Source organism: Cydia pomonella, chromosome 1, assembly GCF_033807575.1.
Source record: "Cydia pomonella isolate Wapato2018A chromosome 1, ilCydPomo1, whole genome shotgun sequence".
NCBI classification, from domain to species: domain Eukaryota; kingdom Metazoa; phylum Arthropoda; class Insecta; order Lepidoptera; family Tortricidae; genus Cydia; species Cydia pomonella.
The window spans coordinates 5,458,654-5,480,002 of NC_084703.1; the positions used below are offsets into that span (position 1 = coordinate 5,458,654).

Genomic DNA, 21,349 nt, shown 5'->3' on the forward strand with positions numbered 1-21,349 from the left:
TATTAACCAAATATTACTATTTACTCAAATGTATTCACTAGATCAAATGACTTGTAGTATATAGCAAATTTTATTCAATAATACCATTTATTGGACATTATGTACAATTGCATAGATTGAGCCCCTGTGCAATTGTACTTAATGTATGTATGTAGAACATATTAAATCAATGTTAAGATAAGTAAAATTAATAAATAAAACGAGTAAAATGATTAGGTAAAGTGTTTGTTCTAAACTGTAGTAACTACATGAATAAGACCTTTTTTGTTACTAATCATATTTTTAGAAAGAGTCATTTTAGAACACAACGCTTTAATAATTAGATGGTAATTATTTTCCTCATTTTAATAAATAATAATTAATAAAAATCCAATAGTTTTTCAACATCTATCGATAATCGATCGACTTCGAAACATCAAAAGATCGAAAGTAGACAAACTTAACCCTACACTTTAACACATTCACTACTAAACTATCTGTTTATATATGCATATATTTATTTATAATATGCATCTTATATATAGGTGTATATAGCTTTATGTACCTATATGTTATAGTTTGCGTATTCGTAGGTACTACGGGTTTTCTACTTTTTTTATTATTATTAATTTCTCTCGTTCTACTTTTATGTGTATCCAAAATTCTCATATTGCTACTGTTCATATTGATTTGTTTCTCACCTATTAGTGTTTGATCCTTTCGCGTTTTCTTAAAGGTTAGCTGGAAGAGATCCCTTTTAGGGATAAGTTCGCCTTTGTACATAATTGTTCTTTTGTTTTGTTTTGTCTGTTAACCTATTTATATGCAATAAAGTCACATATATATATATATATATATATATATACTATCGCGAGCTACGCGCTCCGAGCCGCTTGTAGAGAAAAGCGCCTGCGAACAAAGAACCCGCCTAGCGGGTCGCTGGCAGTGAATATTTAAATGCTTTCGAAAAAGCTAGGATACCCATTATTTATCTGATTATCTGACTTGGACTTAAACACTTAAACCGTTTGAACTAAAATTCAATATCTTAATAATATAAGTATCCGAGGAACAGTTTCGATCGATCATAGATCGAAAACGAAAACATTCTAATCTGTACCCCTAGTGTAAATTTAGTCGATAGCGAAACATGACGTACGCGTTTGTGTTAAGTCTCATTTTGTATGGGTTTTTGAACAGCGCGCCAAGCGGGACGTTTTGGAAAGTCAAAAATCTCATACAAAATGACACTTAACGCAAACGCGTACGTCACGTTTCGCTGGCGAAAATATTTTACACTAGGGGTACTGATTTCGGTCGATCACACCTTTACAAAACTGAGTTTCTATTTGCCAGACTTAGATAAAAGCGTATATATTCTAAATGAAATTAGTTTTTAACAAATATGAAATGCAGCATGGTAGTAATAATGATACTCACTTGATGTTCGTATGTTAGTAAAGCATGTTAAATGTATTCATTAGTATCATTTTTATATCTGAAGTTTATCAATTGGACAGGACACGGCACGCATATCGTGCGCAGCGCACCATCTTGAACCTTGTCGAAATGCAAAGATTGATTTGTAAGGTTGTCTTTGGTGATCAAAGGGTTATAACTTGTTGTAAGAGGCTTGCAACTATAGACGCTCTGTTGCGTAAGATCGCTTTTAAACTGACGATATTTCTGCGAGTGTAAGCTCATTTTGGCATTTATACGTTCGCTACGTTTCGGTTATACGCGCTTAGCGTGTTAGCTTGAACTGCGGCGATATTCGCAACTCGCTTGGCACCAACGCAACGCTCGTACGAGTTACAAGGACCCGATTCGAGCCAAAACTATACGAATATATGTGCTATGATAATAACTCTGGTTTACACGCCTTCTTTTAAATAGATCAACTAAGGTGTGTCTAATTCGTAACATTTGGATGTAATGTATCGTGTTACAACTGGAGCATCACAATAGACAGTGCAGCAAGCCAGGCCATACCCTCCGCATAACTTTCGGTTTATTCGCGAATTCTTTTGACACTTCACTTTACAAGTCAGTATCAGTAAGTACCCCTAGTGTAAATATTTTCGACAGCGAAACGTGACGTACGCGTTTGCGTTAAGTGTCATTTTGTATGAGATTTTTGACTTTCCAAAACGTCCCGCTTGGCGCGCTGTTCAAAAACCCATACAAAATGAGACTTAACGCAAACGCGTACGTCACGTTTCGCTATCGACAAAATTTACACTAGGGGTACAGTACAAGCGAAGGCGTTACTTGACACAAATGCATTTAATTTGCGTTGTTTTATCACAGAGTTCCCATGGCCACTCCTGTTTTTATCATCAAACCCACTCCATGTTGTTATATTATTGCATTGTTATCCGATTTACATACCTATTTAAGTGTGCAAAATTTTAGCTCAATCGTAAATCAGCAAGTAGTTCAAATTCAGCTTTCAAGACTTGACCCACACTAAGTGAAAGACACTTACTAAAAGGGCAGGTTAAATAAAATCTCGTAAAAAGAGGTTATGTTGCACTCATTTCAAGTGGGCACCATTGTTTCACTCCCACATTTTTCATATATTGACGTATCGGCTCGGGTCGTACTAATGGTTGACCGGGAAACGGACATTGTTGGAGGTACCAAACACGAAGATTACTGTCATTAATCTTATTTTGATGGTTATTTTTTATAAGTAACTTAATTTGGATTAATATGGTCAAACATGATTCATGCTTTGCGGTGTTAATTTAGGTATAAAATTATCTTTTATAATGTACTTTGAATATATTTTTTGAGTTGTAGTTTTTGTGACAGCAGAATACGAGTAAAAAAAACACAAATGGAACTATTACTATTTATGTAAGACAGACAATACAATTTAAATATTACACAGCACGATCAGTACAAACACAAACATTGTATTTATATGTATTTACAGAATTATGAATTAACATTATGATGTTATTACTATAGTATTATAGGTATACTATGATCACGTTATTACACATCTATACGTCTATATACCACCAATTAAAATATTTACTCATTCGTTAGCTGTCTTTTTAAATATCTACGTAGATGCCATTATTATACAGTAACTACATATAACTTTAACCCATTCTGGTATCAATCATTCATAATATCCTCCTAAGTCCCGTGAATCCAAATTAAAAACTACGAAACTTACTCTGAGACCTAGGAGGATATTGATACACGTAGCGAGCTTATAACTGCTACTTTTATAGAGCGTATAGCGCTATTTAACATTGAAGAAGTGAATGGTTGAATAAGTCTATTTAGTAATATCGTGCTGTATCTTAGTCCTTTGTAAGCTGTATACAAAGTAGTTCAAAAAAGTATATAAATTCATAATTAACCAATATTTAATCTATTTAATCAATTATACTAGTTTAAGAATAATCTCGTGTTTTATTGCGAAACCTCACTTGTAATCTCCAAATTGGGCTTTCTTAATCTTAGTACGGAATCAACTATCAATATTATCATTCATTTTATCTGTGGCTTTAATTACATTTCTATATAGTTACCGACGCGTTTGCGTTAAGTCTCATTTAGTGTGGGATTTGGACACAGCGCGCCAAGCGGAACGTTTTGGAAACTCAAAATCCCATACAAAATGAGACTTAACGCAAACGCGTACGTCACGTTACGCCATCGAATAAATGTACACTAGGGGTACTGACCTGTATTTTTAACTACCTACTCAAAGATACCTAGTCTAGCCATAAATTCCGTTACAAAACTCTAGAAACTAGGATTTTAAAGATATTTTCTAAAGTTTTATATAGTTAATAAAGGGACAGATAACGAATAAAAATTCCCCAATTATTATGCCATGATGCCAGCCCTCACCTTAATACATGCCTTTTAAGAAACAAGCATGCCTTTTAAGGCCTCAGGAGGGGGTTATGAAAAATGTTATTCAGGTGACTAAATTTTTTACAATTTTCGATGTATTCTTTGTCTGAATACAGATCTAAGGAAGCGGCAGATGTGGTTAAAAAAGTGCTGCAAGATTATCATCTCGTGTATTTCATGGTTTTGTGAGTAGATCAAGATAAAAGGATAACTGAACCCAATTTCTGCAAAAAGTGATCCATTTTAGTGAATACAGATACACTTGCCCGAGTGTAATAAAATACCGTATCAGAGGCTTAAATTTAACCTATTTGCAACACCATATTCCAGGATAAAAGATCGATCTTTTGTCAAAGCTCATACTTAGAGGACGTAACTCCTACTCCCCAAACCTGGACTCCCCAACCATGAAAAGTACCCAATTACAGTTTGGTATTCTTTCGCTGCGATTATTTCCGAAAATACAAAATATGATTATACTTATGGTTATGTCTGCCAACCATTGACATATATATCTAAGGACGGGCCTTACGGAAACTAAGAATGGAGCTAGTTTAGTGGTGTCACTCTCGAATTCGAGCCAAGCGTGCAGTTTAACGCAACTAGTTGTGAGCAATCGCGCGCATGTTGCGAACTCATTATCCAACCGCGTTGCGGCGTTAGACTGCACGATTGGCTCGAATTTGTGTGCGTGACACCGCTGTACTGGCCCCATTCTTATTGTCCGTAAGGCCCGTCCTTAGATATATATGTCAATGCTGCCAACACTATCGTCCGTAATTTTAGTTGATGCGCTCTAAATAAGTCCAGCCAGTTTATTTTAGTAGAAACAATGCCGTCTCTTGTCAGAAAGTAGCAATTATTGTGAATAAAACATCGAGGTTGTGATATTGATTATTGGTCACACAGCCAAAGCATGCAACTCCACTTTGCATCGTGGCATGCCTAGTGTAACATTTGGCTAAATTAACTCATAGGTAAATACCGTATGGTTTCGTAATAATTATATTCTTTATATTTTGTTTTTTCCTGTGGCTTTAGATATCTTAACATAAATTCGTACGTTTCATGTTTTATTGTAGATTACGATACAAGTACGAAAATTAGTAACGCACGTATATTGTACAACATTTTACAGTACATATGGCCCTTTAAACTTGTGACATAGTGCTAGTTACCGCACCATATGTACTATAATAGTATTTTATACAATCGTGATATAATAGAGAGCTTTTCAGTCGAGTACCGTGTACCAAAGTGAGGTACGAGATTGAAACGCTTGATTATATCACTATTGTATACAATACTTTTTCTACGAGTCAATAAAAATAATACTTTAAACTAATAAAATCATACAGGTAAATAAGAGAAAAGTATATAGCTATTTAAGATACGCGAGCAGCCGCGATACCTTCATACTCGTACGCGTTCCGGCCGGCGGGCGCGGCGGGGTGGTCAACGACTCCTTCTCGTAACTCATGAGGCTCTGGTACTTGCTCCTTGCTAAATTCAATTTTTGGACAGTTTTTCTCGACTTTGTCCACCATAGCCTATGCAATGGTAAGCGGTTTTCGTAGTCTATGGATGTTCCTATATTAAGGGTGTCACATGTGCGTTTATGACTATTATGAAGCAATTGTTTCTACTATACAACCTAAAATAAATAAATAATTTGAGCTATCGTTTTATTTCGTCCTTTTGACCGCGGCGAGCTGTGATTGGTCTATTTCATTATAGTTGACTAAACCGTTTCGAAATGAATATTATAGTTGTGTTGGGAGCCCATACATGAAAAGTACTCAATTACAGTTTGGTATACGAAATCTTAATTCAACCATTGCAGTCGACGAGTAGAAAAACATAAATTTTAAACTCAACACGTACAATAAAGTATATACATACATACATAAATCATATTATTATTATTCAAACATCTGACAGTAAGATAGCTTTATAGAAAGAATTCGGATTTTTTTCAAAATTTCCTTTGGGGGACAATTTGCTCCTATCATAATGGAAACTACCGTTTTCCTGTGAAAATCTTAAGTTTTATGGATACTTAAGTTTTTTGGAAACTTTCCGTTGCCGACAGTTTTTTACTTCTAAATGTTGGATTAGACAGGATAGCTTAGATTAGAAGTATAATTAATTGGTCTATGGCATTAATGGCAATGGTATTAATAGAAACTCTCGAGACACAAAACATGTTATAATAAAGCACAATAAATACAATACCAACTATGCTCGTTAGCATCAAATATTCAACAAAATAACCTGTCAATAGGAGTCAACATTGAGAATTACTTTATACAGGGTGTAATGCGCCTTGGGCTTTGCTGCCGACTTTACATAAATTCCTCTATGTGCCCTGTTATATTTTTAGGCAGGAAACCTTACTGTATGGTTCACAGGATTTAATTTCAGTTTACAAATCGGTTACTTACATAAAAATGTACAACCACATCGACGCTATGTGCATGCATAGTGCGTGGTGAGGGAAGTGCAAGCGACATGACAACGACGCATGAAGCACGTACCCGTAATTATCTGCATAGAAGTCATGATATACTACTGCTCTTGACCTCCTATCTCTCGTACTAAACTACAATCGCCATGCATGCCTTAGGGGATGAATTCCGAGAAAAAAGTACTTAATACAATGACTTACTCTCTAACTCTGGGTAAAAACTATATGCGTCGTTGCGCTTCCCAAGACTGATATGTGCTCGATTTTTGATGGAAAAATAGTAACGCAACAAAACACATAATGCATTAATTCATTTAATTAAAATTGCGCACATAGTACATTTGGTAAGTTATAGTTGAAATTTTCTGACATGATTTATTCGACTCAAAAACTAATCTGTTAAACAAATAGCATTATTTCTTTGGTAGCTATGCACCGTGGTAGCTATCAAATTTGACATGAGAAGAACGATCAAGCCTGTTTAAAATGCTATTTTAGCGTTCTATTTATATGATAACAGAATTCGGAAATAACACGTTTGGGTAATGTAGGACGACCGATCACCAGGTGAGAATTATTAGAGAAAAAGCTGTTACATAAAGATCCATATTATTAAGTAAAACGCTAACGCCTTTGACACGGGCTTGATCCATCTCACAGTGCATAAAATAATCAATTCCTTTTGTTTAACAAATTAGGGTTCGAGCCGACAAAATCATCTCAAAAAATTTCAACTAATATATAATAAATAAATTTCAAATATAAATAACTCTGCATGGCATTTCCAATATCAAAGTGTGAAAATATCATAATCGATGTCTTTCTATGAAAACCAGACGTTTATAATGACACTTTCTCACTTATTTCCAAGTCGGTGCAAAGTTAGGTATATAGCTTCGACGGCAGACCCTGAGAGCGTTTTCACCTGTTTTCACATCGCCCGATCCGATATCGGATGGAAGTAAAGACTGTTAACTAAAAAACGATAGACAGCTACGTAACCCAAAAAGGAGGCCATATGGCACTCTCCTGCAGCTGTTATTTGACGACCAGTTTGGCTTAGTGGATAGTGACCCTGCCTACGAAGCCGATGGTCCCGGGTTCAAATCCTGGTAAGGGCGTGTATTCGTGTGATGAGCATGGATATTTGTTCCTGAGTCATGGGTGTTTTCTATGTATTTAAGTATTTATAAATATTTATATATTATATATATCGTTGTCTAAGTACCCTCAATATTTCTTTATTTATTTATTTATTCTCATAGGCACCTTCCGATCCGACATCGGAGTAGGGAAGGCGCTTTCTAATTTCTATATTTTATTTCAGCCATGTTGGAGTTGGAGCCCCCCGTGACTCTACCCTGTATACGTATTGATTGTGTTCTGACAAACTGCTTTATTATTATATGGTAACTACGTGCTGTCATTAACGATCAATGCCATCAATAGAGCATTGTACTTGTAATGTGTCACGTGTTAAGTGGTCTTCGGATTTTAAGGATCTCTTATTGATTTCGTAATGTTTTCTCTTTTCCATGAGACATTTTATTTACCTAATAAGTTGTTATCAGAGCCCCTAGTGTAAATTTATTTCATTTCGTGACGTGACGTACGCGTTTGCGTTAAGTCTCATTTAGTATGGGATTTAGAAACAGCGCGCCAAGCGGGACATACAAAATGAGACTTAACGCAAACGCGTACGTCACGTTACGCCATTGAATAAATGTACACTAGGGGTACAGATAGAGCGGCAACGTGCTCAGAATTATCTGAAAACGCACTTTAACGTCATGGTAATAGAGCCTTTGTTCAGATATTTGTAAGCGCCTTGGCCGCTCCGATATATCTAATAGCGACTGTACACTACATTTTTTTTTTCAACTTTTGGTATTTTTACGTTATTTCTCTTAGTAGAGAAAACAAAAAAAAAATAGAAATTAAAAAGTGAAGTGTACCTACCACTTTAAATACAATGGCCCCCATACACGAAACTACGTTGTTTCGGACATTTGGGCGTGCGCGGAGACGAAAACAATACGTAGAGCCTCTTTCGAATTTAATGAAATGCAAGTGATACACCAAGCATCACCGACCGGCCGAGCCTAAATTAATGGTGCTCTGGCTCAATTCAAATGTCATAAAAAATATTCTTTGGGTTCCCATCTGTCCCTCTTCGACTTGCTCGAGCTATGAACAGATAAGACACAAGTACCAAGCTGACCGTTTTTGAACCATAATGCAACAAAATAAGGCTTACTGTTAGTCAAGCATTCCACCGTTACGTAATCGACATTAGCACTCTTTTTTTTACTTTCAAAGCCAGGGCTATAACTATAACCGCGAAAATCGAAGTTCGTCAATTGTGGGCTTTTTTTCTCTGTCACTCTAATTACGTATTGAGAGTAAAAGAGAAAGATCCCCGCAATTTGCGAATTTCGGTTTTTGCGGTAGTCGCCCTGATACTTTTTGGCTTGTCTTCTTACGTGTATTATTAGTATCATCTTAAAACCGCTTGTATTATTAAAAAGCTTTATAGCCTACTTGGACTGTACCACTTAAGTTGACAAAGAAATTCCCCTAACTAACAGTTTTCATGAAATGCTCCTGGTCATCGAGTGTAAGTATAGTTTTTAGTAAACCTCGTAAAAAGTTGATCGGACCTATCCCGATCAATAACGTGTATTTGTCATCGTTTTCGTTTGACCGTGACACGCTTCGATGTAGATGACCTGACGGGCTTGATAACTAAATGAATAAGAAAATGAAAATTAAAATGAAAAACTTTATTGGTAACAATTGTTACAGGTCGGTTTTACATAGTGTGCATATACCTTATTAATGATTAAAATTATCAGTATAAGTAAGTAAGTTTATATACTGGGCATACTGAACATATTATTACCTATAGTAGGCAGGTACTTAGTCAGAGATGTACACGGCTATAACCGCAAAAATAGAAGTTCGTCAATTGCGGGCATTTTTCTATGTCACTCTAATTTCGTCTTAGTGAGAATAAAAGAGAAAGATCCCCGCAATTTGCGAATTTCGGTTTTCGTGGTAGGCCCCCAGCCCGCGTAGCCAACGTGCTTATCGTTCACGCTCCGTGGCGAACGAAACGCAACTGTCTAAGTCGCACTAATTTGGAAGAGTGATAGAGATGACTACGGTACGCTATGGAGCGTTAACGATTGTAAGTATTGTAACGTTGGCTACGCGGCCAGGACGATTCACGAAAGCTGGCACGAATGAAATGAACGAAACAAAATTATATCTGTTATTGTATGACTGATACATGTAGAGTATGTGCGGAAAGAGAAGAGTCGTGAAATGTACGGGGGCCAATACATTCCACGACTCTTCTCTTTCCGAACAGACTCTATCAGTAGGTATACAGCCAGAATCACATATTTCCATTCGCTCATTCTTTCCATTCGTGCCAGCTTTCGTGAATCGGCCTGGGGGCCTACCGCGAAAACCAAAATTCGCAAATGAATCCTATAATATTATTAGTATCAATATGCACATACATATAAATATCATTTCACACACTTTTTTTTTCATTTGAATGGCACCAACATGTAATATTACAAGTTATAGTGCAGCAAGGCCTTTCGAGTCACTGCATTCGATACTTTTGATTAACTGTAGCACGTTTCACGCTGGATGCGTCTGCTTGTAATATCGTTGCATCAAAGGTACAAAGTAATACTTACATCTACCGAGGCAACTATCTAGTACATATAGAATACCGTTTAAAGCCCCACTTAGACTGTTCAAGAACTTGCACGCAATGTTTAATACATTGCTAACTACAGAGTATATTCAATGAATTCAGTTGATCAAATACCGCAATGTAACGAAAATTGCATGCAAGTTCTCGAACCGTCGGGTTACTAAATCTTCGGATAATTCCACTGGGTACTTTTTAGGAGTCTGGTTTTCCTTTAACCCCTGCGTATGTGTGTAAAGCCTGTACAACTTTTTATAGAATTAAAAGTTTTTTTTGCTTAAACGTCTGTGGTATAAGAGTCTCTTTCTCTCTAATTAATACAGTTAGAAAAAGTCCGCTCCCTTTTAGTCGTACCCCGGTTAGGGTCCTCCATCTCAGCCACCCTCATAAGTCATTCATTACTATTAGATAAAATTTAGTTATATGTAGTACCTAATGTTTTTGCTAGGCCCTATTAGGGTCGACGTTCTGTACACCTATCATTAAGTTGTATTCAGCGAACAAAAAACAAATGTTTATTATCAATCGCTGGTTGTATTAGTGTAGATACTTGCGGCCCGATTCGAAGAATGATTAAGACACGTTTAAGATCATGGAAAGATCTTGAAAAGATCGATAACTAAACGTCATGTCAAAATTGATGTTTATTTTAATTCCGCTGTATTCCAATAAGATCTATTTACGATATTTCTCACGTCAAAGTGACATTAGTTGCAGGAATCGAGCTGCTTCTGTCAATTATACGACATACAAACGATATCTAAATGAGAACTTATCTACTTAAACCAGAACTTATCGTTATCGTATCTCATTCTTCGAATCGCGCCGTTGGTTGCAAATAAATAAATTGAAATTGAAATTTAAGTAGTTTGATCTACTATAGTAAACACCCCTATAATGGAACGGCTGGTGCCCTAATAGGATGGTATAGAAAAATCCTGTAACACAAGTATTTACCATCAGTTTGTAAACGCTGGCAACATTTTACCATAAACAAGAGCCAAAGAGTTGCTTATAATCTCATTGATATTTGTTACTTTGAAAATGAATGGCGCCATACATCCCATGACTGGAGCAAAAAACCAGTTTTAATTGGTTAATTAATATTGGAACCAATTGCAGTAGCTTTCATTTAATACATAGAAAACATAAAGGAGGAATTGGACATTCAACTTTTAAAGAGTAAAGCGGTAGAAATTTTACAAGTCTCGGTGGAATATCAAAAATACTTCAAATTTTCTCTTAGATGTCCCATGATTGGTGCCGTTAACATAAGTTTGTAGTAAATGGTGACGAAGTGAATCTTTAATGAGAGCCCAATTATACTCCAATCGACTACAGGCAGTTTACCTCATACCTACACTTATTCCAAAGAAAGTTTGTTTTAACTCTGTTCACTAATGTTACTTCAATCCTCATCAGTAATTTATATTTTACATGCAGTTGTTTTAAGTTGTTAGGGATCGTACGCCTGGCAACACTGTATGGCAAGTCAACTCTTCGCACCTACATTTTTTAATTTAATTCGCCTTTTCTACTGACAAAGTGACTCTGCCAGAATATAATATTCTAACATAATATAATATGTACCAAAAACTTTCATGTTTTTTTTTTTCAGACTACGATATTCCATTGCCAAAAACACATTCATCTGAAATAAATAACAAATACATTTTAGTCTCTGGTTTTAAAGACGTCAACTGAAACTGGGTGTAAACATATCGTCGCTGGGCCTGCAAAAGTCGCTATGTGTTTTATACCAATTTTTCAGGAGAAACAAAAAACAAGTTTTCTCAGTATGCATTGAAAGCAAGTAAAAAAGAAAAAAAAGGGTAACAGAGTTTTATTTTTTACGTAATTTAAGAATACTTTTAAAATTACATAATGGAAAGAAAAATTTTATATTTCAAAAAAAACCTTAATTTTGCACATAGCGACAAATATTTGGGTTCCAAAATAACCTCCATGTGTATAATTTAGTACATAGCGACTTCAAATTGTTCCTGAGGCACTCTGAATTGTGCTTCAAATTGCACATAGTTATTTTTGCAAAGTCTTTCTTCAAATCAAACGTAGCAAGGAACATCTCTTTACAAACACGTACCTTTACACCGTTCACACCTGGTAAATAACAATCGAATCCAAAAGACTTCGGATGGACACCTGCAGAAGTTTTTCGTCTTCGTAAAATATTTCGTACCTGAATTAATCCATTAACATACGATTTTTTCGCATCCCACGTCGACAATTGCCAAAAATATTTAAATAGGTCTTCTCGCCTAGCATCATTTATCGCAGCACATGAAAAACTTCTTTCGGATATTTGAGCTGCTCCGTGATCCCAAGGTTTGGGTCCCAATTTTCGTCTTTCTTTAGAAACTTCCACTATAGTAGTATTTTCATCATTCTTAACAACCTTATGTCCTGTGTAAGTTTTTCCTAAAAGCCTCATCTTTCGGTTCTTCTTTCTTTTCTGATTTTCACTTGTTACCACATCCTCTTTTTCTTCTTCTTCTAACTGGTCGGATAAACCTCCGTTTTCAAGGATGGGCTCCAAGCAACCAGTTTTCTCATTCAGCCATTGCAGCTCTTCACTTGGACCTGGGATAGAACTGTTACTGCAACTAGGTGACTCAATGCTATCTTGTATTTCAAAGCGACCACTTGTAGCTCCTTGGGTTGCCATGCCAGCAGAAGTTGTGGTTAATGTCTGAGTTGAATTTGTATTTATTGCAGACATGACCTCATTTGGTATTGAAGAACTTATGGGGAGATTGGTGGTTGTAATAATCGGATAGTTTAACTGCTGACACTCGTAACTCTGGTGCGAAATTGTAGATAACGGAAATAGCCGAGAAGATTCTTCTTCTAACTGGACAGCTGTCTGGTTTATGGATGACTGATCGGGTGTGCATAATGCCACAAGTTGTCTTTCCCTTCGCAATTTAGACATGCTCATACTTAATTCTGAAAGAATAGCAAAATAATAAGCATTAGTAAGCACGCTCTATTCGTTAGTTAAGTTGTTAAGTACCAAAAAGTTATGATTCTAAACAAACATCATTTAAACACACCTTAAGCATAACTGATACCCTTTGACATGCAGATGCGGCCGCGGAAATAACATTTATTATTAAAAAGTATTTATGAAAACCGATTACCACCGTATTAAGCGAGAATTAAAGAAAAAAACTCAGTACCAAACCAAACATTTCCACCAGTACCTAAATAAATACCTAAAAATAAATACGCATGTGTCAGTTCATCGGATCCTAACGCGAAGTGCGACAGGTCATAACTTGTACTAAAATGTCGCTATGTGCCGAAGACCACATCGCGGGCGCAGACGACCCGATCAAACTAGTACGAATAATTTGCTATGTGCTTCAAAGCACATAGCGAATTATGTACACATATCGGCCACAATTTTGCTTTAATAGTATTATACCGATGACACAGTTATGTGATTAGTGAAACTTAGCTATTTTCTAAGGCACTTTTAATGTATGAACTTCACATACTTATTTTTAGCATGGCCAGAAATAATAAGGTTAGCTTATCGCTGTTTTTGGACCATATGAGTATTGACGTAAGGTTCAAAATGGTGCCAAAAACGAAAAAATGAAAAAAATGCACATAGCGACTTTTGCAGGCCCAGTGACGATATTGAAGTCGTTAACTGGAGTAAAATGGGGTGCAGACCCTAAGGTCCTTAAAACAATATATATCGCGACAATTAGAAGTCATTTTGACTATGGTTGTATGTTTTTTGCTGATGCGAATACCCATCTTTTAAGGAAACTAGATATTATCCAAAATAGGGCCCTACGAATTATTACGGGGGCTATGATGTCATCTCCAATTAATTCTCTGGAAATAGAGGCTGGCATTGTTCCTTTATTTGTACGCAGATGTTACATCACTGACAAGTATGTTCTTAAATTAGTTAGTCGTGGTAACGAAGTAATTTATAGATACTTAAATAATATCAATATTCCAAATTATAATTTAATACCGTTTCCTAATTCTTCTTCCATAAGTGATGCTATAACTTATTTAAACTTTGAATTTCAAGATATAGTGTATTGGTCTAATTTGCTTCCCTGTTTTGAACATGATTACAATGATATTATGCGAGACGTGGTTGTTGAACTGGTCAAATTTGAATCGAAATATGACTTTTTGGAGTTTCTTGATGATAAGACTGATTTTGTTAAGTTATATACTGACGGCTCTAAAACTAAAGATAGGACCAGTTTTGCATTTTTTGACTCTTTTTTGAACATAGGAAAAGTTTTTGAATGTAGTAGTTATTTTTCAGTATTTTCGGCTGAAGTATTAGGCATAATTTATGCTTTAGAACATATTCGTAATTATTATATAACTAAAAATAAGTTTTTGATTCTATCTGATTCGATGAGCGCTTTACAAGCGCTTAAAAGTAAATGTGTAAGTGCATCTGTAAATTATTTAATTTATAAGTTGAGAAGTTGTTTAAGTTCTTTGTTGAATAGAAATATTACTGTTGAATTTTGCTGGGTTCCGGGACATTCAGGAATTTTTGGCAACGAACTAGTAGACAAGCTTGCCAAATCTACAGAAGATATACAAGTTTGTGATTTAAAAGTACCTCAATCCGATTTAGTACCTTTTGTTAAAGAACTTATGATTAGACGTTGGAATAACTCATGGTCTAAATCCAAAGAAGTCAAAGGGAAATGGCTTGCAGAAATAGTCCCGGCACCCAGCTCCAAGTCGTGGTTTGAATACCAAAGAAAATATGTAGAAAGGGCATTTATTACAACTATATGTAGATTGCGCATTGGTCATGCTCGTTTTCCCGCACATCTTTTTAGATTAGAGCTAAGTGATTCTGCTGTTTGTGCACATTGTAATTTTGATGTATGTGATCTTGAACATATTTTTTTCCATTGTCCTTCATTTAATTTACAAAGGTTATTGTTTGTTGCTATGTGTATGGATACTGGTTTGCAAGTTCTGCCAAATTCAGTACAGGGCCTTATGAAATATCCACAATTATATCCTGTAATCTATCAATTTGTTACTCATACTATAGGTAGTTTGTAAATATTGTAAATACCTCATGTAACTATTAGATTCGTGTCTCATTTTTATGTGAATTAGTTATAAGTACTTATGTTACTTTTGTATTTCATGCTTGAGCTGATGGCCTAGTTGCCAATGCTCGTAATAAATTAAAAAAAAAAAAAACGTCAACTGAACTGTCAAATTTCAATTTTAACATTATATACAGACGATACAGACTGAAAGGTCTGAACAAAAAAAATAAAAAATAATACTTGTAAAACACGTTCGGTTGTTATTGTTTTAGTCTTTTCTTTGAAAATAGCTATTACTTTTTAGATGCCTTTACATAGGGTTGTGACGTTATCGAGGTTGGTTACTCAATGCAGCCGGTCCAGCTCACTTTTGTTGTGTAAAACCCAACAATCCTACAGTTGCAGGTTAGTTACTGTAACATTTGTAAAACATCGTAAACAACTTCCAAGCCAAGTCCTCATTTGATAAACAAGTTACGTATATCCTTAAAATAGACTTGTTTTTGTCAGGACTCGTTGACATTATTTTTAAATTTCGGATTGGAAATAGAACAACAGCTATTATTGTAGAAGGCCAGCCAGGTCATTATGTAGGTATGAAGTTTAGTTGAGTTTAAGCTACGTGAACCGCTTAGAAACGAAGTAAGTTAAATTTTACTTTGCATATGACAGTTGGTGATGATTGATGAAAATGTAAACATTATTGTGCAATCACCACTACTTTAGGTATGGGAGGGGATACAAGTTTAGAAACTTATTTTGGCTGTACCCGAAGCCACTGCGTTGAGTTTGAGGCCTTTAATTATAATTTGAGAACCTTTAAGATGCTTATAATATGACAAATTCGAACACCTGGAAAAGTATTGACATTAAAAGTATGGGTTGTATATAGAAATCCAATTATTTGTTAATCATTTCTTGGATTTTTTTTACTAGTGGTAGTAAATGATAATACTTGTAATATGTATTATAAATGCATATTTTGTAAAAACTATCTTGAGTCCCTCTAAACTAACTATGCACCAATTTGAACAGAACAAAGTGAGGTGTCATTATTAATGTAATTTTCATGCATATTTGCCTTGTACAGTTAACTTGGTCTAACTCTATAACTATATCTAGCCATCAGTTTTTTGGCACTATTGGTGCAGGAAAAATCACAGTGGGTTTGTTTATTGTTTAGTATTATATAGGTGCTAGGTATGCTGTTAGCAAAACATGTTTTGGATATTAATTTTGTAGGATAGGTGCATAATATGATGACGAAGCATGTTGTGGATATTCTTTTGAAGTCTGCTTCATAGATCTTGCTTCTGTCTTGATATGATGTTAAATTATGTTTTTGACTATGTCTTGTAACCTTTGCTTGAATTCCATTTCCAGATTCATCACTCTAGAGAACCCAAAACATGGCAACCAATTCAAAAATGAGAAATTACGAACATACATTGTCGAACGATACATCCAATATGTCAAAGGTTACACTAAAGTGCTGGAAACCAGATTTCCGAGAGCCATGCAAATGTACAGAGTATTCAGCGTTGGCATTAAGGATTTCCTGAAAGATTTGAAGACATATATTGGTTTACGGATTAAAGTGGCTAGGGAGCAGGGCTTCAGCAATATGAGTCGGCAGGATATTGAACTGTACCAGAAAATGCCTTCAGACATGCTGCGGATAGCACCGGTGTTGATATTGTCCGCCATACCTTTTGGGAACTATGTGATATTTCCTTTAGCGTAAGTATTTTTTTAAAGACTTTTATATTAGGCTAAGACAGACAACTGCATCCTTATCTATTGTACTGCTATATTATTAAAGTAGAAAAATCGATCATAAGGGAATATATGCAACAAGAGAATTGTAAATTATAACTATTATAGACCTAGGTCATACTTGTTGGGCAATACTGATATAATTGGGGGAATAAAATTGTATTAATGAATCATCAATTGCATCTTTAGTGAACTATTGTGACATTTGCATAGTTTTGCGTGGTCTTTAAAAAGTCTAGGAAAACCACTTAGTCACTAAGGTGGTTTGCACATTGGATGTGAATCCTCACATTGTTCTGATGTGCGAGTGGGACATCGCCATATACATGCATAGCGCTTTCATGCTCATACACCAGAGCACGTACGAATTCACATCAGTGTGATAACGTAAGACAAAACTGTCATAACTTTTCCGATTTCATCTTGTTTACGCGCGACAGCACGGGAGCTGTGCGTTGAATGACTCAAATCCTTAATTATAATTGAGTTTATTGATAGCGAAATTTACTTTGCACATAGTCACAAACTTGTCATATGCAGCCTTGCCTATCTATTTATTACACTTGTCAACAGTGGTTTTGTTGCCTTTGATATAAGATTGATTTCCGATGTATTAATGCTCGCAATTTATGAAACTATCAATGATTTTGGAAGATTTGCTCTATTTTTTTTAGTCTTTAATTTCATTTTACATTAAAAATCAAAATATATGATATAAAATACGCTAGAATCATAAAAATAAGGGGTTTATAAGGGAGTTTCATATATACACCAAATATTTAAATTAAACGATATAAAGAACAAAAAAATTAAATCGGCACAATTAGAAATTAATTATTACGAATTTTCCAGCTTTCTCAAACCAAGAACACTTCTCTGCTCACACTTCTGGTCGATCCAGCAACGCGCCGAATTCACCACACAGGAGTTGACAGAACGACTCAGAAACAACAAGCCTGTATTCAGAGCACTGCAGGCAAAATTGGACTCTATCCCTGACAGCGATTTGAAGGATAAATGGGCGAGGGTTATTGGGCTGTTAGGATCGGGAGTCCATCCGACGGCGCTAGAGATTCTGGCGTGTAAGGAACTGTTTGAGAAGGAGCCTTATAGTCTGAATAGTTTGACCTATACACACACAGTAAGTATATAATGACACTTGTTGATTCCTTGTTTTCGTCATAGACAAATGGGACTGGCAGCATCTGTCTCAGTACAACTTTAAAATGGACTTATTTTTGCAATTGGCAAGAGTAGTGCCGACAACCCACCATCACGCAAAATAGGGGCGAATTACGACGTCGAGTTGCGGAAACCAAGCCCGCGAATACCAATACCAAAATTGACTTATGATGGAATTCAAATCTAATCAGTGATCATGCTAAGTGAACTTTAATTTAGACGTACCAGCATCAGCTGCCTGTCTAAAACGGATGATAGTTGCAGCACCTACTGAGGTATTTTGAGGAAGTAGTCTACAGCCTACATCAACTGGAATGACTATAGACCAATAGCCGATGGGCATTTCTTGCCACATCAATCACAGATGTGTCTTGACTCCCGGGGTGGTCCAGCAGCTCTGCGAGTTCGTTTCTGCCACAACTCGTCATGCTTTGCCATGACTTTCTAAAATATCCCATATTCTGAAGTAATCTATAAGTATATTACTAAATTTAACGTTACCTTTGTAAACAATGAGACCTTATTTTAAAGTCATCACACTTCACTATTACTACTATTATCACTATTACTTTACTTTCCAGGGTCACTTACTAAAAATGTACGGCCAACGGCGCGGTATTCTCCGGGTCTCCAAACTCAAGCACAAAGCGTTCATGCTCCTCCAGCTCGACCAAGCGATCCTCCGCGAAGGAGGCGTCGACGAGCTACCAACCGAATCCTTAAGATACGCCTGCCACTTGCGCGGCCTTAACAGTAGCCATTTGACTAACAAAGACATGAGGAAGTGGTTAGAGAAGTGGCTGTCGATATCGCAACATGTTGATAAAAGTACTTATTCGCTGCTGCTGCACTGTCCTATATTGTTAGCGTATAATCATCCACAGAATTGGATGTTGATATATTAGTGGTCTTTGGTGTTGGTGTGATAGTTTTGATGGTACTGTATGATATGTATGTATTACTTAGCATGAGTGATTGTACCTGACAGTATTCTAAAAATTGCTATGTTCAGTTCAGACCATTCTTTTCAAGATCAAAACTTCGGTAGGTACGACGTATTTGACCAATAATGCATGAAGTATCGATATTGATACTGAAACTAGTGCTTATTCTTAATTTGAAGTGAATATTGTTGTCACTTAGTGTGAGAATTGATACTTCGCGCATCTAAGGAATAAATCATACTAAAGTGTATGAAAAGCAAACACACAATCTGTGTTATTTAGGTACTTTTCTCTGGCCTTAAAAGTAGTAATATCTTCCAAATATCGAAAACCGAAGAATTTTGTTTATTAAAATAGCAAATTAAAAAATAATAATATATGTTTGTTTTAAAAATGTTAACCATTTTTAGATTTTTTTTATTTCCTTGTTTTTCATTAATTGATAAGTAAATATGCTCTATAAAATGTATAATAATGTAAAATGCGAAAATTTACAAAAAGGGTAAAAAAGTTAAGCACAGTTTTATAGACTCGATTCGAATATTATTAGATTATTACACGTCCATTATAAATTATAATGTATATCTATGAGACCAATACGGGTAACTCTTTCGCTGCGGAATAAGTGTCTTCACATTGGGGCCTGTTTACACATTGGTTAGTTTATTGCGAGCTCATAAATTAGCCACTAACGCAAGTAGCAAATGTATGAACACGCGATAAACCCAAATCAGTGTGTAAACAGGGCTATAACCGCGAAAATCGAAGTTCGTCAATTGCCGGCATTTTTACCTGTCACTCTAATTATGTCTTAGTGAGAGTAAAAGAGAAAGATCCCCGTAATTTGAGAATTTCGGTTTTCGCGGTAGGCCCCTCAGGCCCTAATGTGAATGCTAGCACCCTTAACCGTATTTAGATGATTCAGAATTAATGAGACTAGACTGACGTTTTATTAAGTATATTTTATGAGAATATCATAAAAATATAAAGTTAGGTACTTTGATTTTCGTTAGTTTTCAAACTGTTAGCCTACTTAAGCCTATTTTGAATGCCACTTAATAAAAGCATTTTTTTTTGTTAACTTTGAATGCCTATTTGTAAACAATTACCATTTTTTATTATTCTAGAAATGAGCCTAATGCATGGCCCTAATGACCGTATATCGATAAAAGCTTGCTTTGCAAGTTTAGTCATATAATATTTATTTTGTGATTTGTCATAACTAATTTATTAGTTGGTTCTAAACCACTAACCACTCTAAGAGTTGCTGTTATGAAAATAAATATGTTTAATTTACTGGTTTATTTATTTAATAAGTCAAATCTAATTCAATTGTTCTGTGGGGTAAAAAGGGGCGCGTGAAATGTTATAATATACAAAACAAATATTTTACCAAGCGTAGGCCGTAGAGTCTTTGTTAGAGTGAGCTGTGCCACCGGTCAGCTTCTCTAACAAAGACTCTACGGTCTTCTTCTTCAACGCTCCATAGCGAATGAAACGCAATAGTCACTGTCGCACTTATATGAAAGAGTGATAGACAAAGAGTAAAGTGATAGTAGAGATGACTACGCTACGTTAAGGAGCGTGAACGATTGGCATGTTGGTTACGCGGGCAGGTCCGACCTAAAACGTAGTGATTATATGCTCTTTGGTCCGACCGGTAATATTTGCGAAATTTGCACATGGCAGAATTTCGGAAACTTGACGTATTCTTGGGAATCGAAATTCTCTATTTCCAAAATGAAGGTTTCCTTTATTTCATGAAAAATGTACATGAAATTTCCGATGACTTTTCTAACTCTTTGGTAACTTGCCACAACTTGCACATCTGTAAGAGTAGCCTCTAGTGAGTATTGTATTTTTTGGCTCAGACATACTGTCACTAACCTATTTTGGACCTAAAATAAAATGGAATGTGCACGTCTACACACGCAGACGGTGTGTTCTGGGGGCCTACCGCGAAAACCGAAATACGCAATTTGCGGGGATCTTTCTCTTTTACTCTCACTAACACGTAATTAGAGTGACAGAGAAGAATGCCCGCAATTGACGAATTTCTATTTCCCGTTAGCCGCCCTGACCTTAAATATGCTTCTGCCCTGCAAACTTAAGACTATGGAGTGTGGATTTAAAAGGAGTGAAATCTCTTATGGTAGAACTGTTGCAAGTGTCCAGCTGTCAGATATAAATAATAGTTCCAAATCTCTCCAGAGTAGCACTTGAGTAGCTAAGAACCTCAAAAGAACCTAGGCGATATTGACGGAGTGAAGTGCGCTGTTTATGACTTGAATTTTTTGTCAAGTGTTCT

The 21,349-nt window shown here is 35.8% G+C and overlaps 2 protein-coding genes across 2 annotated transcripts; both read left to right on the forward strand.

The window, feature by feature from the left end:
* The first annotated feature begins 14,187 nt into the window (after nt 1–14,187).
* LOC133520051 (uncharacterized) lies at nt 14,188–15,146 on the forward strand. Its single transcript, XM_061854362.1, has one exon. It carries the CDS (start codon nt 14,190–14,192, stop codon nt 15,144–15,146), a length of 957 nt encoding a protein of 318 aa, XP_061710346.1. The 5' UTR covers nt 14,188–14,189.
* A 134-nt stretch (nt 15,147–15,280) lies between these two features.
* LOC133519974 (LETM1 domain-containing protein 1) lies at nt 15,281–20,337 on the forward strand. Its single transcript, XM_061854233.1, has 4 exons — nt 15,281–15,544; nt 16,523–16,879; nt 17,768–18,056; nt 18,679–20,337. Exons 1-4 carry the CDS (start codon nt 15,444–15,446, stop codon nt 19,000–19,002), a joined length of 1,071 nt encoding a protein of 356 aa, XP_061710217.1. The 5' UTR covers nt 15,281–15,443; the 3' UTR covers nt 19,003–20,337.
* Nucleotides 20,338–21,349: the final 1,012 nt, after the last annotated feature.